Here is a 22,795-nt window from a genome sequence, read left to right as displayed (position 1 = left end):
CATAGTTTGAATAAAATGATCAAAAGAAAAAATTAATAAAATAAAAAGGAATAGCACCAAGTGAGGATAAATAATGAGGTATACTGTATATGGTATAATACAAATATCTCATTTACGTTTGGTTTTATATGCTATCATCTAGAAGCATCTAATTGCATAGATTTAATTGATTATACTGTTTTTTGGTTTGAAATGTATTTGTTACTAGGCTATAAAATGAGTTTTACCCTCTATAATAAATATGAATGATATATCTGGGGATATTGATTTGTGTGTTCATGTATGTTCATTGTGACATTGCAAAAGGATGATTCATTTTACACAAAATTTATTGCAAAAAAACAAAACATTTCTAATATTTGTTGAAAACCAAAAAACATTCCTTTCACTACAATTACAGAGAAACAGTCACTCTAGCTGTTTTTTTAATTGGGATCAAAATCAATAGGGCTTAAATCCGCACCCTGCAAATTATTACTTCATGCTTTCAGATTTGGCCAGCGCTGAGAAAAAGAGAGTGGAGGAAAAACAGAGAGTGGCGAGAAAAAACCGCTCCAAATCCAACGACGAGTGGAAGACGAGGTTAGTGTTCTATCAGATTGTGCTATAAACCCCCCGAGCTGTGTTTCGCTTAAATCACATCCATGATTTACTGCTTACTCTGTACAACAGCGCGGTAAGCTGATTTGTTGCTTAAGCCATTTATCCTTCCAGAATAACTGTGTAAGCCTTTTTTTGCTAGATATATTATATGCTCCGGCTTGAGATTTTTACCACTGATAGAGATTTGAGGTAAAAATTCCAACAATTTAAGATATTAATCCATAAAATTGTATTTGGTCAAAAGGAAGACATCATTGAATTTATTTCAATGGTGTTTTATTCCTACAATAACCAGATTGTGATTGAACTCTCTACTCTATTTACCCATTATAAAGAGTCCAGTATGCAAACTATGGCTGCTATTGAATTAATAATAAGGATATACATTTATAAATAGGATTATGTACACATTTATTTGTTTAAAATTTGAATATTACTATAATATGAACGTGAATTTGTCACTGGTTAATGTTGTGTTCTCCAGCTGCGTTTCACTGACATGTGATTTTAATAATTAATAAACATGCGTTAACGTTTTTGTTATTTTTTTTTTAATGCTTCGAATATAAAGCCCGTCCCTCGGCCCCAGGTTTGAGCTCCTCAGCAGTGTGTTTGATGTTCTCTTCATTTCCAGGCTTTAGACCTGATAATTACTGTATCATTAAAGCTGAGTTCTCAAACTCCATTGTCAATGTGACCATTTATTAAATCAAATTGGACCAGGTGTGTTTGGGATTTGGGATTTCAGAACTTAATTAGAACAATTTACTAGAGTTTACTGGAGTTTGAGCACTTTGCTTGACTTTTTCCTTTCAATTTTGCACTCTGCTTGATTTTGACCAGTTTGCTAAGGATTTTACTGTCATTTTAAAACTTTAAAAGTGAATTCTACCTGACATTTATAGTCATCAGTTTTATTTATTACTTTTTTTCAATTCTACTATATTTTGGGAACTTTGACTAAGAATTTTGGAGTTGTAAATGATTTAACTAGAGTTATACAACATTGCTATAGATTGAAAACTTTGCTAGAGTATGAGAACTTTTTACTGTTTGAGAATTTTGTAAAGGTTGCTAGAATTTGTGAATCTTAACTAAAGTTTAACAACGTCTTTCTAGGATTTGTGATTGTAACTAAATTTGATAACTTTTTTGGCTTTGGATAATTTGCTAGAGTTTGAGATTTCAATTAGTACTTGAGAACCAAAGTTTGACCTGAGAACTGTGCTGAAGTTTGAAGTTTTGAAGTTTATTAATATATAATTGTTTTTGATTGACTTTGTGAACTATGACAGATTTTTAATCTTTTAAGACATTTAAAAGAAAATCTAACTAGCATTTTGGAACTTTAGATAGATGTTGAGAACTTTATAACGTTTGAGAATCTTTCCGATTTTGTGGATGTTGCTAGAGTTTGTGAGTTCTTACTAAAATGTTGCAAAAATTTGTGAATTGTAGAATGTTTGAGATTTTACCAGACTTTCCCTAGTGTTGAACAGTTTACGTCAGTCTTTTTGAGAATTTTCATTTGCGCTGATGACACCTACTGTAGGTCTACTTCTACAGCCATCTATGTGCCTGCTGTTTAGCAGCACCGCCAAGTGGTTTATGAAGGAGCTACAATAATAGTGTGTGTTTTTTTTCCATCTTTCTCTTTATCTGTATGTGCAATTCAGCATGCAAGAATATTTAGCAAATCAAAAAAGCCTTAAACACACATTTCTATGAAAATCATCATCTCATTTTAATTCTCATAGGTGGTTCCATCAAGGTGCAAACCCACACAATGGAGGACAAGACTGGCTTTACACTGGGGGCTACTGGAGCAGGAACTACTCCCAACTACCTGACATATACTAATCTCCAACGCTTGAACCTCTGCCCTGAAAAGGGACTGCTGCAGAGAAACCATGCATGTTCACTATTTACTTCAATTCATGCCGAGTGTCAATTATTTACGCAGCCACAAGCTGGTTTTATGTTCACCACCGTCATATCAACACTCAAGCATGAGGAGGTGGAACATGGCAGTTATTCTAAATAATGCAGTGTGTGAGGTGAACTTTGTTTTGTCCAGAGACTTGCATTGCAAACTTTAAATGATTTATATAGATTATTCTATCGAGTTTTTCGATTTAATAGGTAGATGTAGCGAGGTAACTTGTAAATAGAAATAGGATATAGATGATTATCTGTCAAAGACTTGAAACAAGCCTAGTCTTCTTTAGGTGACTACAACTTACCTCATAATCTCTGTAGCATATTAAATCTGTTGTGAATAAAAAGAAATGTTATGGTGAGTTTGCAGATGTGGGCTACACTTAGTCCTTAATCCTCAACTAAACAGATTAAAAAGGAAATCTCTTCAGCCCAGTTTTAGGTTTAAAATGGGGTATTGTTTGTATAAATATTATTTATTTATTTAATTGTATCTTGTGGTTCATTGTTTGTGGTTATTGAGAACAATGTGAACATATAAATAATGGGAGGCTTGTTTAGTTTGTAAATGGACCAATCAGGAAAATCATTTAGATTAAATTTTTTTTTTTTTTTTGCTGATGATTTATGAGTGAAATCCAGATATTTTTAAACAAAGTGACAGATACGAAGGCCATTTTCCAACCCTGCAAGTTCACACACAAAAAAGAACCATTACAGAGTTACATATATATATATATATATATATATATATATATATATATATATATATATATATATATATATATATATATACAAATCCAATCTTTATCATAAATTTATTTGTTTCTCAGACACATTAAATTTAAAGTAAAAGCACAAATTTGTATAACTATGCAATGGATAACCTTTTTTTGTAGCTCTATTGATTGATTCTGGGAAATCGAAATTAACCGGTTAGCTGCAGTTTCTTAAATGGCAGCGTAACAATATTTACAACACAGAAACCTCTTCAGAGAAAGTGTACACACAGAATGGACTGGCTCGAGTATAAATATTTACTTTAGTACTCCTTCTTTACAGGTACGTTACGAAAATTATGAAATGTAACCCGACAGCAGACCGGCAGATGCTCTTTGTTAACGTATACGTTTTTAACTGTACAATAAAATGTTGATTATAAATAGAAAAAAAAAAGAAATCAGAAATTTGTTTGTATTGTTGCAAAATAAAGACTTACGCTTACTTAAGGCGCTGTGCGTTCATTCTGAGTGCATTGTGGTGCCAAGTTTCATTAAAACTGAATTGGAGTGGTCAAGCAGCAGATAGAAACAAACAAAAAATTAAGGAACAGATGGATAAAATAGAGAGATATGTTTGTATTGCTGCTAAATAAAGTGCATTATTGTGCCAAGTTTCAGGTTTTATTTGATGGGTGTAGAAGGAAGGAAGGAAGGAAGGAAGAAAGAAAGAAAGAAAGAAAGAAAGAAAGAAAGAAAGAAAGAAAGAAAGAAAGAAGGAAAGAAGGAAAGAAGGAAAGAAAGATTTTGAAATAAAAGAAAGAAAGAATGACTTTGATGGAAGGAAAGAAAGAAAGAAAGAAAGAAAGAAAGAAAGAAAGAAAGAAAGAAAGAAAGAAAGAAAGAAAGAAAGAAAGAAAGATTTTGAAAGAAAGAAAGAAAGAAAGAAAGAAAGAAAGAAAGAAAGAAAGAAAGAAAGAAAGAAAGAAAGAAAGAAAGAAAATGGATATACATCTCCAGCTGCACACAGATTTTGAAAGCACATGAACGTATTGGACACTTCATGAAACATCTCAATCTCGTGCCTGTTCCTGAGTCACACACTGACATACAGTAATTATATTAATTAATGCTTTTCACTTTTAAATGTTGCTCCTCTGTGGATTTCGACAAAATTAATTACAAAACTTATCTTAAGAATAAAAAGCCTGGAGGCTTCGTTTCATTTAATTAGTCATCTGGTCTGTTGGAAAGTATTTAAGGATGTAAGATTAACATTTATATAATATATATATATATGTGTGTGTGTGTGTGTGTGTGTGTGTGTGTATATGTATATACATTAAAACATCATGAACATCCTTCACAGATCTGCAATGTTCAGATGAGATGTTGACCTCTTTAAATGACCACTTCTACCCAACCAGTAACACAAAAAATTCTTGGTGACTCAAGCCTTTTAGAAAGATGAAGTAGTGCATGGACCCCAATTGGTGAGACAGGGTAGCTTTAACTGAGAGAAGCCACAGATATCATCTAGTCATTTGTGAAATATGCATCTGAAGAGTGAGACTACTTTTCCAGTGCACCTAGGGTTGAGTTTAAGTAGTATTATTTTTCAGAAGCTACGAAGATCACCTACCCCTGGTCTTACACCGTGTTTCAATTCCACAGACCTGTATGTGAAGCGCTGTGTTGGGGGAATTAGCTCAAATGGTAGAGCGCTCGCTTAGCATGCGAGAGGTAGCGGGATCGATGCCCGCATTCTCCACTGCAGTCCAGAAGACTAGTTATTTCGGTGCTAGTGTTGATTGTATGTTCTGCTTCTTTTGAAATTCAAAGTGTAATTCTTTTCCCTAATGTAGCGCCACATGAGGCGCAACGAAGCAACTGATTAACTGTCAGAAAAGGATCTTATTAAGAACAATCAAAACCAGAATGGCCCATACGGGGATCGAACCCGCGACCTTGGCGTTATTAGCACCACGCTCTAACCAACTGAGCTAACCGGCCAACACGATAATGTGCCTCCTCCATAGGCACTCGTCCGAAGAGCGACAGGTTGGCCAGTGTTGCTTGGATGGATTGCTGTAGGTTTGAGTATCATTAACAGTTCAGGAACTAGTAGGTCTCCTAGTCACATTTTTACACATGGGAGTCATAAGTCCCACTCACCATGCAGAGTACAAAACACTCTTCTAAACCAAGGAGACAATGTAGCTGTGGTGAAATGACACAAATGGAAGCGTTGAAGAAAGCATTTCCACATTAAATTCATATGGGTCAAACTCCCATCATGCAGATTACAGACCTTTTCTATGGAATTAGTCCAAGGATCTTAGCAGGCATTAATGGCTGGAAGCACTGAAGGTCAGCAATTCCTATATGTTTTAATGGGGCTCAACATTTCAGTATTATCCATAAAGACATCTCCTAACTATGCAGAATCTAACATATCCACTTTAAAGACCCTGACATCAGCCTTGTGCACTGCTCCTGCCTGGAGCCTGCAGGACGACAGTAAACCATTCCATCTGTAGGTCTCAGAACTTTCTGGTACTGCTGTGAAGGGTCCAGCCCAAGAGCACAGGGGGGTTTTTACCTGTGTGTAGCTTTTGAAAACTATAGACAATATTGCTAAGGGTCTGCCCTCATGTCTGCTGGCAGTGGTGGCAATAAAATGTTTGTTTTGGTCATTCTGATTTTCCAACAATCTTGAGGAAGTTCTCAGAGATGTTGAGAGCTTGATGGCTGCTTTTCGTTCACTCTCTGGGCCAATTCATCCCAAACCATCTCAACTAGATTTAGATCAGGGGATTGTGTAGGCCAGGTGATTGTGTAGCTCTCCATTAGTCTCTTTCTCAAGCAAATAGTGCTTACATAACCTGGAGGTTTGTTTGGGGTTCATTGTTTTGTTGGGAATCAAATGATGGTTCCACTAAGAAAATCTGCAAACCAGATGGGACCAGATGGGATCGCTGCAAAACACTGTGGTAGCCATGCTGGCCAGGTGTGCTCTCAGATTTGATTAAATCACCGACAGTGTCATAAGAAAAGCACCTCCACACCATCACACCTCCTATAAATAGATATTAAATCTCAACCTTGTTGGGGATGTGAAAGAACGCGCTTGCTTAGTATTTGGCGCCCTCTGGTGGCAGACACAATGGTACATTATAGTCAATTTCAAAAGTGTTATCTCATTTCCAACATTATCATACTGTATTACAGATACAGAAAAATGCAAAACCCAATGTGTTTAAGTGGGTTTGAGTACTCGATTCTGATTGGTCAGGATGTGTTTATTTTTCTGACGAGAGACTGGTGGGTGAATTTGTTTCTACAGTATAATATATTATTATATTACATTTATTGGCAAATTACATGTATAATAATAGTAGTAATAATAATAATAATAATAATAATAATAATAATAATAATAATAATAAGATAGATAAGTAGATAGATTAGTAATAGTAGTGATAGCTATTATTATTAGATTTATTGGCTAATTGTGGTTTAAAATAAATGAAACCTTTCGGGATTCAACGTGTTGATTTATTTATTTTTGTTGTTTTTTTACAATAACAAATCATACCCAAGTGTTTAAATCTTTGTAGTTTTTTTTCTTTCTTCTTCTTGTATAAAAATATCACTACTGCTACTACTAGTAATAATAATAATAATAATAATAATAATAATAATAATAATAACAATAATAATCATTATAGTGAATATTATTATTATTTATATCGTTATTATTATTATTATTATTATTCATTATTATTATTCATTATTGTTATTATGATTATTATTATTATTATTATTATTATTATTGTTATTATGATTATTATTATTATTATTATTTCTACTACACTGCTGATCTGAGGACAGTTATTATTTCCTACATTTACCAATATTCAAATAAAAAAAGATCAAAAAACTGATTTCAGTTCAGTCCTACCCTAGTAAACTTCCGCCTGAATTTCGGCCAATAGGAACAGAGTTTGTTGTGTAAGCCACGCCTACCTCTCTCAGCCCCTCCCCCCTGTGCAGTGTAGACGGGACTGTAGGTGTAAACCCGGAGCGCGGAAGCCGGAAGTGTCAGATTATTAGAGTGTTTTTATTTGTAAGGTTTATTCTAATATTTAAAAGCATGTATATTATTTAATTTATTAACCTATTCGGTGCGCATCTTTATGTTTACGTAAAGTTTAAGTTTTTAACTTCCGGTGTGTGTTTCCTGATTGGACCCAGCCGGTGTGTGTGTGTGTGTGTGTGTGTGTGTGTGTGTGTGTGTGTGTGTGTGTGTGTGTGTGTGTGTGTGTGTGTGTGTGTGTCAGAAGGAAGAGAAGGTCTAATGGTCTGGTAGTCTGGAGGTAAATCAGATCTCTTTATTACACTTCATACTGCTCTGTGAGCCATGGCGGAGGCTGAAGATTGTCCTGAGCAGATTGATGATGTGGAAATGTCACTGCGAGGAATTAACATGCTGCTGAACAACGGCTTTAGAGAGAGCACTGAGATCTTCCACAGGTACAGGTGAGTGGACAGGACACTGCTCACTACCTGCACTACTACACTACCTGCTTACATCTATCTATCTGTCTATCTTTCTGTCTGGAGAGAGATGTGTGTGCGCACATACCATTTCTTTCTTTCTTTCTTTCTCTCTCTCTCTCTCTCTCTCTCTCTCTCTCTCTCTCTCTCTCTTTCTCTTACATGAGGGTTTTCTGTCTGTCTAGCTATCTGTCTGTCTGTGGAGAGAGAGAGAGAGAGAGAGAGAGAGAGAGAGAGAGATGTGTGTACACATAGCAGTTCTCCTTTCTACTGGGAGGTTTTTAAAGTTATAACTAAAAGATCTGCCTTTTTATTATTTAATATGTTTATAATAAAACATAAGTAAACTTAAAAAAACAATGTGTTGTTAAAGGAAAACAATCAACAATTGTCCTGTCTTTCTGTCCGACTGTTTGTCTGCCTGTCTGTCTGACTGTTTGTCTGTCTGATTGTTTGTCTGCCTGACTGTTTGTCTGTCGGCCTGACTGTTTGTCTGCCTGTCTGTCTGACTGTTTGTCTGTCTGATTGTCTGTCTGCCTGTCTGTCTGACTGTTTGTCTGTTGGCCTGACTGTTTGTCTGCCTGTCTGTCTGACTGTTTGTCTGTTGGCCTGACTGTTTGTCTGCCTGTCTGTCTGACTGTTTGTCTGTTGGCCTGACTGTTTGTCTGCCTGTCTGTCTGACTGTTTGTCTGTCTGATTGTTTGTCTGCCTGTCTGTCTGACTGTTTGTCTGTCAGCCTGACTGTTTGTCTGCCTCTCTGTCTGACTTTCTACCTACCTACCTAACCGAATAACTAACCCTGCCTGGGTTAAACTGGGCTTGTAATGTTTTTGTAGCCAATAGGAACAATTTCATTGTTAACTAAATAAACATAATAATAATATGTATACAATAAAACACAAGTACAGATTGAAACACTTATGTGTTGCTAAAGAAAAACAATCAACAATTGTTTTGAACACTCAGTTACAATCCTGACATATCTAATAATATTTATCACAGAAAACTATCAATGTCATTTTTGGGCTCCGTTTCTTCTAAAATAAATAGTTTCCTATTTTTTTTTTCTTCTTTTATGTATTTTTCTTACTTTTTTAAAACTGGGCTTCGATGTCTTTCTGTACCCAATAGTAATAATATCAGTGTTACTAATAAAAACTAATAAAAAATGGATAATAATGAATAGAGATGTACACGAGCACATACTAAAACCTCGTAAAAATAAATTAACAAAAAAACCCACTTTATTTATTACAACTGATTGTTGTGGCATGTCAAAGTTAAACACTTTCACTTAATACCGCATAAATATAAAGTAAAAATCATTAACAACAAGAAAAAATTAAAATAAAAATCCTTGGAAAATAAAAATGGAAATGTTGCCAGGTCTAGAAATACAATTCTTTTTCAAACTCCTATTTAATCATTGCCATGTGTCGCAAAATCGCATAATACAAGTCTTCGCTGATATTTGATCTATTTTTTTGCTGGTATTTGGTCAGTATTGATAATGGGGATGATCTTTACTACTTATACTAATTATAATATTAAAGACATTGATGACAACTAATGCAGATTAAAGTTGAATGTGAACACATTAAACTGAATTATATTTAGGAACAATTCAGTTTTGTACAAAGATTTTTTGCTCCTTTATACGGTGATCTGAATCTCATCTGAGGAGCACTGGGCTCTGGAAATGTGTAAAATTTTCCCTTTAAGGGTACATTAACACAAAGCACCATGTGCATTCACTCGTAGAGACATTTTATCTTAACCGGTCCATCAACCAGCAGGTTTCAGGGAGGACGGAGGAAACTGAAGAAGCAGGAGGAAAGACAAAAACAAAAACAAAAAAAAGGTCATTAATACACAACAGATTCTACTGCAGTTCCACTTTATTTTACATAATTTATAGTATACAAGTTAAGACATTTCAACATTTTTCGACTGTTAATGAAAACTTTAACATCTGATACACACCTAGTAAATACTGCTTCTAGTTTCATTGCACAGAATGTGCTGTCTAATGGAATTGTGTGATTTTGTGAACTTGATTCTAATTGTGCATTATTTTGTAATCGTGCTTTTTTGGTGTGATTCAGTAATCGTGTGCGTTCCGTCCGTTAATTGGCGGTGTGTCAGGTGTTTATCAGTGACAGCCAGCTCGTATCCCAGCATGCAGTGCAGCACACACGCAGTAAATGAGTAAAATGACCTTTAAAGCTGCACCAGGAGGCGTTTTCCTGTTGAGGAAACTCATCAATTAAACAGGTGTTACAGCTTGTGCAGTAAGAGTGCGAGTAATAACTCAAAAATAACTCAAATATATAAATGTGTTGAGATATACATTATCTATCTGTCTGTCTGTCTGGATCTATCTATCTATCAGTTTGTCTGTCTGGATCTATCTATCTATCTGTCTGGATCTGTCTGTCTGTCTGTCTGTCTGTCTATCTGTCTGTCTCGATCTATCTATCTGTTTGTTTGTCTGGATCTATCTGTCTATCTGTCTGTCTGTCTGTCTATCTGTCTGTCTCGATCTATCTATCTGTTTGTCTGTCTGGATCTATCTGTCTGTCTCTCTGTCTGTCTGGATCTATCTATCTGTCTGTCTGTCTGGATCTATCTATCTATCAGTTTGTCTGTCTGGATCTATCTATCTATCTGTCTGTCTGGATCTATCTATCTATCTGTCTGTCTGGATCTATCTGTCTGTCTGTCTGTCTGTCTGTCTGTCTGTCTGGATCTATCTGTCTGTCTGTCTGTCTGTCTGGATCTATCTATCTGTCTGTCTGTCTGTCTGTCTTTCTGTCTGGATCTATCTATCTGTCTGTCTGGATCTGTCTGTCTGTCTGGCTCTATCTATTTGTCTGTCTGCCGGGATCTATCTATATATCTATATGTCTGTCTGGACCTGTCCATCTGTCTGGATAGCTAGCTGGCTATCTGAATTCTTCATCCCATTCTTTACTGTTCTATTCTGTTTTAATTTTAATGAAGGTCTATTTAAGTCCATTCTATGAGAGTACTATTTTGTTCTCTTCTACTTGATTTGATTTATTATTTTTCAATAAATACTTTAAAACCTATAAAAGTATGTGGACACCTGGGCATTTTGTATGTGCTTCGTAAGATCCACTTTCACATTCAGTCCTCTTTTGCTGTAATCTCCCCTCTTCTGGGAAGATGTTCCTCCAGATTTTGGAATTGTTGCTTGTGGAAATGATGTGAGGAGGTCTGAGGTGCAGTCAGCATTCACATTCATCTCAAAGGTGTTTAATAGGTTTAGAGATCTTTATCAGGAGAACTTTCACTTCAACCCATGTATCTTCATGATACATGATGGGTCTCCTAGTTCAAGTGAAGGGAATATACAATGCCACCGCATCCAAAGGCATCCTACACAAGTGTGTGCATCCATTTTAGTGGTAACAGTTTGAGGAATAAACACATATGACTGGAACAGTCATGTGTCCCAATACTTGTCCATACAGTGTACCTTTTGCCTATTCACATTTGTATTTAAATTTGTTTTGTTTTTATTTTGTTCTATTATTTTGTTTTATGGCTTGTGTATGGAAACTGTTTGCTCCTGCGGTGTTCATTTAAATAACGATCGTAAGATATGTGTGTGACCAATTTAACAACAGCCCAATGCTCTCACATCTGTGAATTCCGTTGCATTCAACGTGTTAAGGAAGTTAACACGTTCCCATTTCTGCTTTTGTGCGGCGAATGCATTACTGTTTTCAAGTAAAACTATCTGTGCATTGGTTAAAATCTCTTCATCGAAACTTAATACTTCAGGCTTTGAAATTGAAAGCTTTAGTCCCACTACCTCTTTCTGATGTCATTAAGAACTTTACACCAGTTCTTCTTTGTGCCACAGGAATTACAGCCCTCTGATGAGCGCCGGTTCGAGCTTCGTCAGTTTCCTGGTAAGTGTACTTCCTTTGTCAAACAGCAGAGTTTTGCTACCGGACTGTGTGACATGTGATCATGGTGACAACTCTGAGAAAAGGCTGCGAATACTTATGTACATGTGAGTTTTATTTTTATAAATTTGCAAAGATTTCAAACAAACCTTTTTCACGTTCTCATTATTGGGTATTGTTTGTAGACTTTTGAGGAAAAAATTATAATCCATTTTGGAATGAGACTCTAACATACAATGTGGAAAAAGTGAAGCGCTGTAATAACCTTCCAGATGCACTGTATTGTGTCGGTCCCCCTTTTGACACCAAAACAGTTCTGACCAGATATATACAGTGAGGAAAATAAGTATTTGAACACCCTGCTATTTTGCAAGTTCTCCCACTTAGAAATCATGGAGGGGTCTGAAATTGTCATCGTAGGTGCATGTCCACTGTAAAAGACATAATCTAAAAAAAAAAATCCAGAAATCACAATATATGATTTTTTAACTATTTATTTGTATGGTACAGCTGCAAATAAGTATTTGAACACCTGAGAAAGTCAATGTTAATATTTGGTACAGTAGCCTTTGTTTGCAATTACAGAGGTCAAACGTTTCCTGTAGTTTTTCACCAGGTTTGCACACACTGCAGGAGGGATTTTGGCCCACTCCTCCACACAGATCTTCTTTAGATCAGTCAGGTTTCTGGCCTGTCCCTGAGAAACACGGAGTTTGAGCTCCCTCCAAAGATTCTCTATTGGGTTTAGGTCTGGAGACTGGCTAGGCCATGCCAGAACCTTGATATGCTTCTTACAGAGCCACTCCTTGGTTATCCTGGCTGTGTGCTTCGGGTCATTGTCATGTTGGAAGACCCACCCTCGACCCATCTTCAATGCTCTAACTGAGAGAAGGAGGTTGTTCCCAAAATCTCGCATACATGGCCCCGGTCATCCTCTCCTTAATACAGTGCAGTCGCCTGTCCCATGTGCAGAAAAACACCCCAAAGCATGATGCTACCACCCCCATGCTTCACAGTAGGGATGGTGTTCTTGGGATGGTACTCATCATTCTTCTTCCTCCAAACACGTTTAGTGGAATTATGACCTAAAAGTTCTATTTTGGTCTCATCTGACCACATGACTTTCTCCCATGACTCCTCTGGATCATCCAAATGGTCATTGGCAAACTTAAGATGTGCCTGGACATGTGCTGGTTTAAGCAGGGGAACCTTCCATGCCATGCATAATTTCAAACCATGACGTCTTAGTGTATTACCAACAGTAACCTTGGAAACGGTGGTCCCAGCTCTTTTCAGGTCATTGACCAGCTCCTCCCGTGTAGTTCTGGGCTGATTTCTCACCTTCCTTAGGATCATTGAGACCCCACGAGGTGAGATCTTGCATGGAGCCCCAGTCCGAGGGAGATTGACAGTCATGTTTAGCTTCTTCCATTTTCTAATGATTGCTCCAACAGTGGACCTTTTTCACCAAGCTGCTTGGCAATTTCCCGTAGCCCTTTCCAGCCTTGTGGAGGTGTACAATTTTGTCTCTAGTGTCTTTGGACAGCTCTTTGGTCTTGGCCATGTTAGTAGTTGGATTCTTACTGATTGTATGGGGTGGACAGGTGTCTTTATGCAGCTAACGACCTCAAACAGGTGCATCTAATTTAGGATAATAAATGTAGTGGAGGTGGACATTTTAAAGGCAGACTAACAGGTCTTTGAGGGTCAGAATTCTAGCTGATAGACAGGTGTTCAAATACTTATTTGCAGCTGTATCATACAAATAAATAGTTTAAAAATCATACATTGTGATTTCTGGATTTTTTTTTTTAGATTATGTCTCTCACAGTGGACATGCACCTACGATGACAATTTCAGACCCCTCCATGATTTCTAAGTGGGAGAACTTGCAAAATAGCAGGGTGTTCAAATACTTATTTTTCTCACTGTATATATATATATATATATATATATATATGTGTATATATATTAGGGTTATGCAATCCATTTTTACGTGCAGAACATAGTTACAATCTGCCTTCCCTTAAATTTTTGTTCTCTGAGAGTCCCTATTTAAATGTATTTTGTTTTTATGTCAGTATTGTAAAAACATTTAAATGATTAAATTTTTAAATTATAGTGAGATATATTGTCCTAGCAATGTTCCCTAATCGACGCATATCTTCAGATCGTGAGCGTGTTGATCTTTTGTAAGAAAACTCTTTTACTTTTTCAGAATGCTATGATGACGTTCGAGGAGGAGAAAATGCAGGTGGCGTGCGAGGACCTGCGGGCTACCGAGCGGCTGTGCGAGTGCGGCAGCTCCGGCGTGATCCAGACAATCAAGAACAAGATTAAGAAGAATGTAAGTAATTTCGGCGCTCTTCCGTTCAGAGGCGACGTTTATTCTGAACTATCCGTGTCATTGTTTTTAGATACATCGTGCGGGACGAGGGCATGTCCCGATTCGGTCTATTCGAGAGAAAATCAGAAGGATAAAGTAATGTATTGTAGCTGGCAGAGGAAAGCACATATTTTTACGAGCAGAAATAAACAATCTGCTAAATTATGACTCGTGTTTGACTTCAAGCTGAGACATGTTATTTCATCTCTCCTTATTAATTGTTATTTATGCCCGAGGTTGCCTTCACAGCTGATAGACAAGAATGTCCTGTTTACAGATTTCATCTTAGAAACACGAAACACAATCAAACTTGTTTTTTTTTTTTACGATTTTTTTCTTTTCATACAACTGGATTACTGTATATTCTGTGGAAAAATTATTCTAGGTACATTTTATAAACAAAAAGTTGAGAAACACTTGATTTTTCTTTGTGCTTTGGAACATGCCTTTTCACATTTATTCCCCATTTGCTATTAATTATAATCTTCACTTCCACTAGATTTTGGAGTGTGTTTGTGGAGGTTTGTGCTCATTCAGGTGAGATGGTGAGGAGGCCTGGGTTCCATTCAGTGTTCACATTCATCCCAAAAGGTGTTCAGTATGCTTTGGAGCTTTGTAGCAGGAGATCTTCCACTCCATCCCATGTAAAGCAGATCTTCATGGAGCTGGATTTGTGCACAAGGGTCATGCTGGAACTGGTTTGGGTCTCCTAGTTCATGTGAAGGGAAAATCTCATGCTACCGCATCCAACATATAAGGCTGGAGAAGTCAGGTGTCCACAATAGTTTTGTCCGTATAGCGTAGCTGTAATGTGTGTTTTTACTGTACAAGTAAAAAAACTTGTACTTCTTGCCAAAACTTTGACAGCAAAAATGAAACCAAAAGCATGTCAAGTCAGTGTCTTTGATGTGGTAGAAAAACAAAACAAAAAAAACATAGTTGTGCCTTTCATTCCATGTGTTCCACATGTTTTTATGGATTTTAAAATCACTACAAAGGAATGTTTGTTTCAGGAGATAAGAGGAGGCACATTCAGGGATTGATCATTTTGTCTATTAATAATTCACAGAGAACAATCACCTGCTTGATGCAGATTTTTTTTTTCAGAGTCTTTGCAGAATACACTTATTCCTTCAATGTCATGAACAAAATCAAAATCTGAAAAGGATTTCTCACACACACACATACAGACACACACACACAAATTTTAAACAGAAGGTTCTCTCGGGCTAGGATTAGACGTCGGTACATTTTTATATACAAGATGGTTCGATCTTTCTACCTGCAGCTTAATGACAGACCTTGAACACACACACACACACACACACACACACACACACACAAGGTTGTCTTAATGTCCTTGTGAGGACCTTCTAAAATGCCTACAGCTAAATCTATCAACTCTATTATGAACAGGAAATCATTTCTTTGTTTTTTTATTTATTTATTTTTAAAAGGAAAGCAAGAGTTTTTTTTTTCCTTTGGAATCTAGAGCAGTGTTTCCTCACAAGATCAAAATGGTCAAAAATGTGTGAGGACCATTATATATCTTAAAAAAAAAAAAAAAAAAAGACCACATACTCAACTGGTTTGAGGTAGAATGCTGAAAATAAGTCATATAGACTTTGTGAACTTTGCGACTTTGTCTAATTTGCTGTTAAAAAGACACTTCTGGGAAGATGTTCCACTGGATTTTGGTGTGCTCTTGTGGAGATCTGTGCTCATTTAGTGACAATGATATAAAATGATGAAGGGTGAGGAGGCCTGGGGTGCAGGCAGCGTTCCGATTCATCCCAAGGGTGTCAGTGATGAGGATTTTGTTAGCAATATATAAAGTATGCTATAGAACTACTAAAGGACACTATAGAGCTATGACCAAATGAAAAAGACATTGTAATTGGAATAGACAGGAAATTGTACTATTTAGCTTTTTTTGCGGAAAGAGTGACTTTTGCTTTCTCCAACAGGCAGAGGGTCAGAGGTCAGAAGTGACCGTGATTGATCGGCTGCAGAGACTCATCATAATAGCCGATTGTCAGGTTTATCTGGCCGTGCTGTCCTTCATCAGGCAGGAGATCTCCGGTTTGTGCTTTTATTCGTTTTATTCCTTTTGAACATTTTTAAGTCGTATTTAACAATGTGTTACTGCACCAGATGTTTAAATAGTATAATATATTGTTCACAATATTTTGCATCATTTTTCACAGGATATATTAAAGCAGGCTGGACCCTTCGTAAAGCCTGGAAAATGTACAACAAGTGCTACAATGAGATCACTCGGTTGCAGGACGTGTGCCAGAGAAGATGCTCAGAACCACAGGGGGCACTTACTTTTGATCAACCCAAAGCGGTCCGTTCGAGCGACAGTCCTGAATCTGAGCGTAAACCTGAACCCAGTCAGGATCATTTCCCGGCTTTTGTCTCAAAGGAGACATGTGCGTCCGAACATCTTAAAGACAGCCGCAAGTCGCCTTCCGGTCGACCCAAACACGGCCCCAAGTCTCAGCCGCGGCTCGATCCGAGCGTGACCACGGAGTCTCTGGGTCGACTCAAGGGTTCGGTCAGCTTCGGATATGGTCTGTTCCACCTCTGCATCTCTATGGTGCCTCCTCACCTGCTGAGGATCATTAACCTGCTGGGGTTCCCCGGTTCACGCCAGGAAGGGCTCAGCGCCCTCACGTACTCCAGCGAAAGTAAGGACATGAAGGCCCCTCTCTCTACGTGAGTAGGTGTAAAGAAGTACGCTGGGAAATCAAATTGCACAAAAATTGTTTGGTTAGTAATTGAGTAGCCACGTTCGATTCACATCTAGGTGAACCTACACAGTGCACACATGCACATATTCTTAAAATATGAGGTTGTTATATTATATGATGTCATTAAATATAACAGCCAATCATGCTCATTATGCAAATGAAAGCATCATTTATCCAGACGATGGGCTTTGGAAGGCTATTTTATATTTTTGACTGAAAGCTCAAGCATTTTATTATCGAATGCTAAGAATAGTAATGTATGACTGTATGGACTTCAGCAGTGGTTGTGATGTGTGTGTGTGTGTGTGTGTGTGTGTGTGTGTGTGTGTGTGTGTGTGTGTGTGTGTGTGTGTGTGTATCTCAGACTGGCCCTGCTGTGGTACCACACAGTTGTACAGCCCTTCTTTGCACTGGATGGCTCTGAAACAGAGGCAGGACTTCAGGCTGCTAAAACCATACTTCAGAAGAAAGAAGCTGAATATCCAGACTCCTCACTCTTCATCTTCTTTAAAGGACGAGTGCTGCGACTCGAGGTGAGAGGATTTATTTTATTTTTTTATGGTTTTATAACCATTGCTGAATTTGTGTACTCAGTTTTATGTAACATTCTCTCCCGTCTGCTGCCATCAGTGTGAGATCAGCAGGGCTTTAACATGCTTCAACAATGCCTTGGTGCTGGCTTCAGAACAGAGGGAAATCCAGCATATCTGTTTATATGAAATTGGTTAGTTTCTCAATTCTCAAAACTCAATTCTGTTTTCATGTTCCAGCAATCTTCCTAATAAAGTGACTGACTGACAGATTCATCAACTAACAGACTAACTGGCTTATAGACTGAATATACTGTTAAACAATTCTGACGGATATAGTGTCAGTTTTAATTACGACCTGCCTAATGAATCATTTTCTTTCCAAACTGATAGAACACTACTTACTGACTTACTGAATTCAGGACTGTGGAGCACTGTAAAGTACCTACTTACTGACTGACCTACTGACTATAATCTCACTCTTTATCACCCAAATAAGGATGGGTTCCCCTTTTGAGTCTGGTTCCTGTCAAGGTTTCTTCCTCATAACATCTAAGGGAGTTTTTCCTTGCCACAGTCGCCACGGCTGCTCATCAGAGATAAATACACATCGTTCACCTTAACTGTAAATTCTGTAAAGCTGCTTTGAGACAATGTCTGTTGTGAAAAGTTCTATAGAAATAAACTTGACTTGACTTATAACTGACTTAAAAATGATCTATTAATTGACTTATTGACTGACCAACTGATTTATTATTGACTTCCTGACTGATGACTGTCTTCTAACTAAAATACTTATTAATGACTGGTTTACTGATTTATTGACTGAACCACTGACTTATGACTGACCTAATGTCTGATGACTGACTTACTGACTAAAATACTGAATAATGGCTGGTTTTTCTGACTTCTGATTGGCCGATTATTGTCTGATGGATGACTGACATCCTAAGTAAAATACTGAATAATGATTTTCTGACAGCAGGTTATATCGACTGACCTACTGACTTATGTCTGATTATATTATTTGAATTACTGACTACCTACTGACTGACTTTTTGATGTATGACTGACTTACTGACTGATGACTGACAAATGACTGACTTATTGCCTTATGACTGACACATTAATTGACTGAATTTCTGACTGACCTGCAGACTGACTTGCTTTTTAAACTAAACCGTAAAGAAAAAAGGACTTACCGACTTCTGGATTAATTGAAACTGTTTCAAAAGTACTTAATAGTACACTTATTTACCGACTTTAAGTCTGACTTAATGATTAATGAGCAATAGGCTGGGAGATATACTGACAATTTAACTGACTGAATTATTGTCTGAAGTAATAGCTCACTGCCTTACATGCCTACTTTCTAAACCATTTTAAAAAGGTGCTCTTACTGACTGACCTACTGAAATCTAAAAGCTGTATCCACATACAGCATCTGAGGTTTATACAACGCTGCTGTATTGCAGGTTGGTGCAGTATGATGGAAATGAGCTTCTCTGAAGCGTACAGAGCATTCGAACGTCTGAGGATGGAGTCGCGCTGGTCCCAGTGCTACTACTCCTACCTCACTGGAGGTAAGCAGTCTATGAATAAATAACTGAGCTAGCAGGGCTGAGGCCAGTGGCATAGCTGAAAAGGGGGTAAAGTTAAAGGTTTAAAAATGATCGTGAAATGATTTCTGGATGATGGTTAGTGCTCCTCTGGCTGTGTTTTTATTTCAGTGTGTCAGGGAGCCGCTGGTGATCTGGACGGCGCTTGTATGGTATTGAAAGATGCGTCTCAGCTTTTCAAGAGGAAACACAATCAAATCGAACAGTTTTCCATGAGCAAGGTAAGTAACCACAGAGGAAAGAAACGACCCACAAGGATTAAATATCAAGGATAAACTAAATTTCTACTTTTCTTTTATTTGAACGTTGTGTACGTGTGTAAATAGGCTGAGGATTTAAGGAATCCCAGGCCTACGAAGGAGCGATGCACAATGGCCGCAATCGAGGTTCTGTATCTTTGGAAAGCTCTTACTAACTGCTCCACTGCCAACCTGCAGCTCATGATAGAAGGTTAACCAAAGCATTTTTTTTTTAAAGACGAAAAAAATAAATAAAAGAAAAATCCTAAACAAAAAAAAATCTAAATCGTTCTGTAACATCCATGAAAAGAAAATAACAATGGACATGCACTGATTTTCCATTTTCTCATGCTGCAGTTCTACAGCAGATGGGCGGTTCTTCATATTGCGGCCTCAAACACCTCCTGCTGGGGGCAGTGCACAAAAGCCTGGGCGACAATGCAAACGCAGTGCAGGTACAGATGCGCCGATTAATTCAATGCGGTAATGTTTGCATATCTGACAGGGGACGTTGCTTTGTGGACGAGTTCAGTGCGAATAGACTTGTAGAGCGTAAAACGTTTTTTTCGTACTCTGAAGTTTTTTCAGGCAGCGTTTGGAGACGAAGAAGGGCGTGAAAGTAACTCGTACGTGCAGCCTTATTCCCTCTATGAGCTGGGATGCGTGCTGCTCGAAAACCCTGAGGCAAGTGTGTGTGTGTTTGTGTGAATGTGTGTTTTAATGCAGGTTCTCCATCACCACGCATGTGTTTGTAAAATATTTGTATGGCACTTAATGGGAATTTTCTGTTTCTCTTTGCAGTCTACAGCCAAAGGAAAAGCTCTGCTTGTTCAAGCCAAGGTACAGTACAATACATTCATTTCGTTTCATCATTCATGAATGGGACCCTACACTCCTGGGCAAAAATAAAGAATAGAAAAAAATAATAAAATAAATATATATATATATATATATATATATATATATATATATATACACAATAAAATTCAATAAATAAATAACAAGAAAGAAAGAAAGGTGTTTTATATTCGTCACATGTACTTTACAGCACTGTGAAATTCATTCTTTGAATATCCCAGCGATGTTAGGAAGCTGTAGTCAGACATGATACAGTGCCTTCTGGACCACAGAGGATTAGGGGCCTTGCTCAAGGGCCCCACGAGTCACACCTTGGCGATACCAGGGCTTAAACCCCCAACCTTCCGATCAGTAACCCAAAGCCTTAAGACCTGAGCTATCAAATACCTAAATATGAAGTTTTTAATAGTCAAATGCCTTCCACAGTCTTTTGCTGCACTGAGCTGTTTGGGTTCTGACCAGTCGAGCATTAACAGCATTAATTTCTTCAGCAGTTTGAGCTACAGGAGCTCATCTGTTGGATCGGACCACACAGAACAGCCTTCACCCCCCCACGTGCATCGATGAGCCTCAGACGCCCACGACCCTGTTCACCACTGTTTCTGCCTTGGAGCACTTTTGATAGATACTGACCACTGCAGACCAGGAACATCCCACAAGAGCTGCGGTTTTAGAGATGCTCTGACCCAGACGTCTAGACGTCACAAATTGGCTCTTTTCAAACTCGTTTAAATCCGTACGCTCGCCCATTTTTCCTGCCTCTAACACGTCAACTTTGAGGACAGAATGTTCACATGATGCCTATGAATAAATCCCACCCACTAACAGGTGCCATGATGAAGAGATAATCAGTGTTCTTCACTTCACCAATTATAATGTTCTAATTTCATAATGTTATGCCTACTATGTAAAGTGCACATGTGCAAACTGTTAAAATATAATATAAATGGTTAATGCTCTGGGTTTCCTGATCGGAAGGTTCAAGCTCCAATACCGCTAAGCTGCCCCTCTTGGGCCCTTGAGCAAGGCCCTTAACTCTCTGTTCTCCAGGGATGCTGTCTCATGACTGACCCTCCATACTGACACCAGCTTGCTACCATTGCTAGGATATGTGAAGGATGAATTTCACTGTGCTGTGTAATGTACATGTGACAAGTAAAAAGCACCTTTATTATTTTACCTTAACTTTTAAAAAGTTACCTTAAAAAGTGTCTGAAATTTTGGCCACTATTTTTCTGAAAGATTTGTCTTTGTTGTTTTATAAAAAAAAAAAAAATCAACATGGAGTCAAAATTTTCAGCTTTTTTACACCAACAAATCAGACTTTTTTTTACCTCAGTCGCACTTCTGAGGTAAAAGTTTGCATATGTTCACACCAGAGGAATATTACTCTCTTGTAATCTTATAATCCACACCAATCCTGTGTTTTTTGTGCTTCTGCAGGAGGATTTCTCAGCGTATGATTTCGAGAACAGGCTCCACGTGCGAATCCACACAGCTTTAGCTTCGCTTACAGCAACGACTCCACAATAACCCAGAGATTTCCTGCTTGCAATACAGGACACACACAAAGCCACCATTCAGGAGTCAAAAAGGAAGGTGCATAGCCTCAGGCTGTTACTAATGATCATGAATGATCTGATCGTTTTTGTTTGTTTCCTGAAGCGCACTTTATATATGGGTCAAATTGAGAAAAGGTCAGTTTTCCATTGTGAAATATCTCATCGGAGAGACGATTCGTTGCTAAATCCAGTCACAAAGCACACGATTTCTGATTACGGGACTGCTCACTAATGTTTAAACTAGTGCCTGTGTGATAGTTACTGATAATTTATTTTAGGAAAATGTTTCGCTTGAGAATTATAATTGACGGTTTACGGATTGTAGTTGCATCAGCATTCTGATACATAAAGCTCTCCATTTAAGCTTTGTACCTCACCACATGTTTAAAAATGTTGCCAAATCACTTAAATACAGCTAGCAGTTGGGCAGCTAAATTTTTTTTGTCGTTTATATACCAAAGTATAAAACATGCCTGTGTCTTTGAATGTCTTTAAATCCTGAAATATTTTTTCTTTTATTATAGTAATGATCCCAAAAATTTCCATGTTGAAATTTTACACTATATGGATAAAAGGTTGATAGACGATAGAGTCAGGTACTGTTGTAGGACAAGGTGTTCCAATACTTTTGACCGAATAATGTAGCACTTATTATTGTTACATTTGATAATAGACTACTCTGGTACCCGTGGTTAAAAAAAAAATAAAAAAAATTTACCTCAGGATTGTACACAGAAAGAAAACAAAGCCTCTGTATTCAGGTACAGTGAGAACATTTTGTTTAACAGGACGGATGTGGTGATTATACGTCGTTTTAGGTGTCGAATTTTGCCAAAATCGTAACATTTGTTCAAGTGCACTATAATTCGTAAATTGTACTCACGTTGTTACGTCATCACGTGGCATAATATTTATTAAGTTGTATATTCGAATTGTGTGGGAAATAAATGCAAAAAAAACCCTAACAAATTTATCAATTAATGATAAAGCAACAACTACAATTTACGGACAAAGGATTGTGGACACCTGAGCACAAGAGTCAAAGTTTTCCACATTTAGTCCCTGTTTGCTGAAGACCTCCAGTCTC

The 22,795-nt window shown here is 37.5% G+C and overlaps 2 protein-coding genes and 2 non-coding genes across 5 annotated transcripts in view; 3 read left to right on the top strand and 1 right to left on the bottom strand.

Annotated features, from left to right (window-relative positions):
• Positions 1-3,282, top strand: part of LOC124387538 (oxysterol-binding protein-related protein 1) — a 56,644-nt gene extending 53,362 nt beyond the window's left edge. The window contains exons 28-29 of the mRNA XM_046851950.1: positions 492-582; positions 2,361-3,282. Coding sequence (XP_046707906.1) covers positions 492-582; positions 2,361-2,463 — 194 coding nt within the window. The 3' untranslated portion in view covers positions 2,464-3,282. The remainder of the gene's footprint in view (positions 1-491; positions 583-2,360) is intronic.
• Positions 3,283-4,958: 1,676 nt separating this feature from the next.
• Positions 4,959-5,031, top strand: trnaa-agc. Its single transcript has one exon. It is a non-coding gene; the product is annotated as a tRNA-Ala (tRNA).
• Positions 5,032-5,199: 168 nt separating this feature from the next.
• trnai-aau lies at positions 5,200-5,273 on the bottom strand. Its single transcript has one exon. It is a non-coding gene; the product is annotated as a tRNA-Ile (tRNA).
• Positions 5,274-7,297: 2,024 nt separating this feature from the next.
• LOC124387703 (tetratricopeptide repeat protein 39C-like) lies at positions 7,298-22,178 on the top strand. Of its 2 annotated transcripts, none has more exons than XM_046852213.1 (15): positions 7,298-7,389; positions 7,604-7,802; positions 11,713-11,761; positions 13,977-14,105; positions 16,112-16,226; positions 16,352-16,865; positions 17,265-17,433; positions 17,531-17,624; positions 18,906-19,013; positions 19,161-19,270; positions 19,376-19,499; positions 19,646-19,743; positions 19,868-19,972; positions 20,090-20,128; positions 21,590-22,178. In XM_046852213.1, exons 2-15 carry the CDS (start codon positions 7,684-7,686, stop codon positions 21,677-21,679), a joined length of 1,863 nt encoding a protein of 620 aa, XP_046708169.1. In that variant the 5' UTR covers positions 7,298-7,389; positions 7,604-7,683; the 3' UTR covers positions 21,680-22,178. The 2 variants fall into 2 exon arrangements, with proteins under 2 accessions (XP_046708169.1, XP_046708170.1); XM_046852214.1 differs by having other exon boundaries at positions 7,311-7,389; positions 7,607-7,802.
• The last annotated feature ends 617 nt before the right edge of the window (positions 22,179-22,795 follow it).

The sequence above is a fragment of the Silurus meridionalis genome, chromosome 6 (assembly GCF_014805685.1).
Source record: "Silurus meridionalis isolate SWU-2019-XX chromosome 6, ASM1480568v1, whole genome shotgun sequence".
Taxonomy (NCBI): Eukaryota; Metazoa; Chordata; class Actinopteri; order Siluriformes; family Siluridae; genus Silurus; species Silurus meridionalis.
The sequence above is the reverse complement of the archived record's forward strand: the minus strand, read 5'-3'. Positions and strand labels throughout refer to the sequence as shown.

Bases quoted from the DNA above. Each gene is read 5' to 3' on its own strand.
- LOC124387703 (XM_046852213.1), top strand. From the start codon at position 7,684: ATGGCGGAGGCTGAAGATTGTCCTGAGCAGATTGATGATGTGGAAATG. The intron at 14,106-16,111 runs GTAAGTAATTTC...TTTCTCCAACAG, and splicing joins AGAACAAGATTAAGAAGAAT to GCAGAGGGTCAGAGGTCAGA. The intron at 19,014-19,160 runs GTAAGCAGTCTA...TTTTTATTTCAG, and splicing joins CTACTCCTACCTCACTGGAG to TGTGTCAGGGAGCCGCTGGT.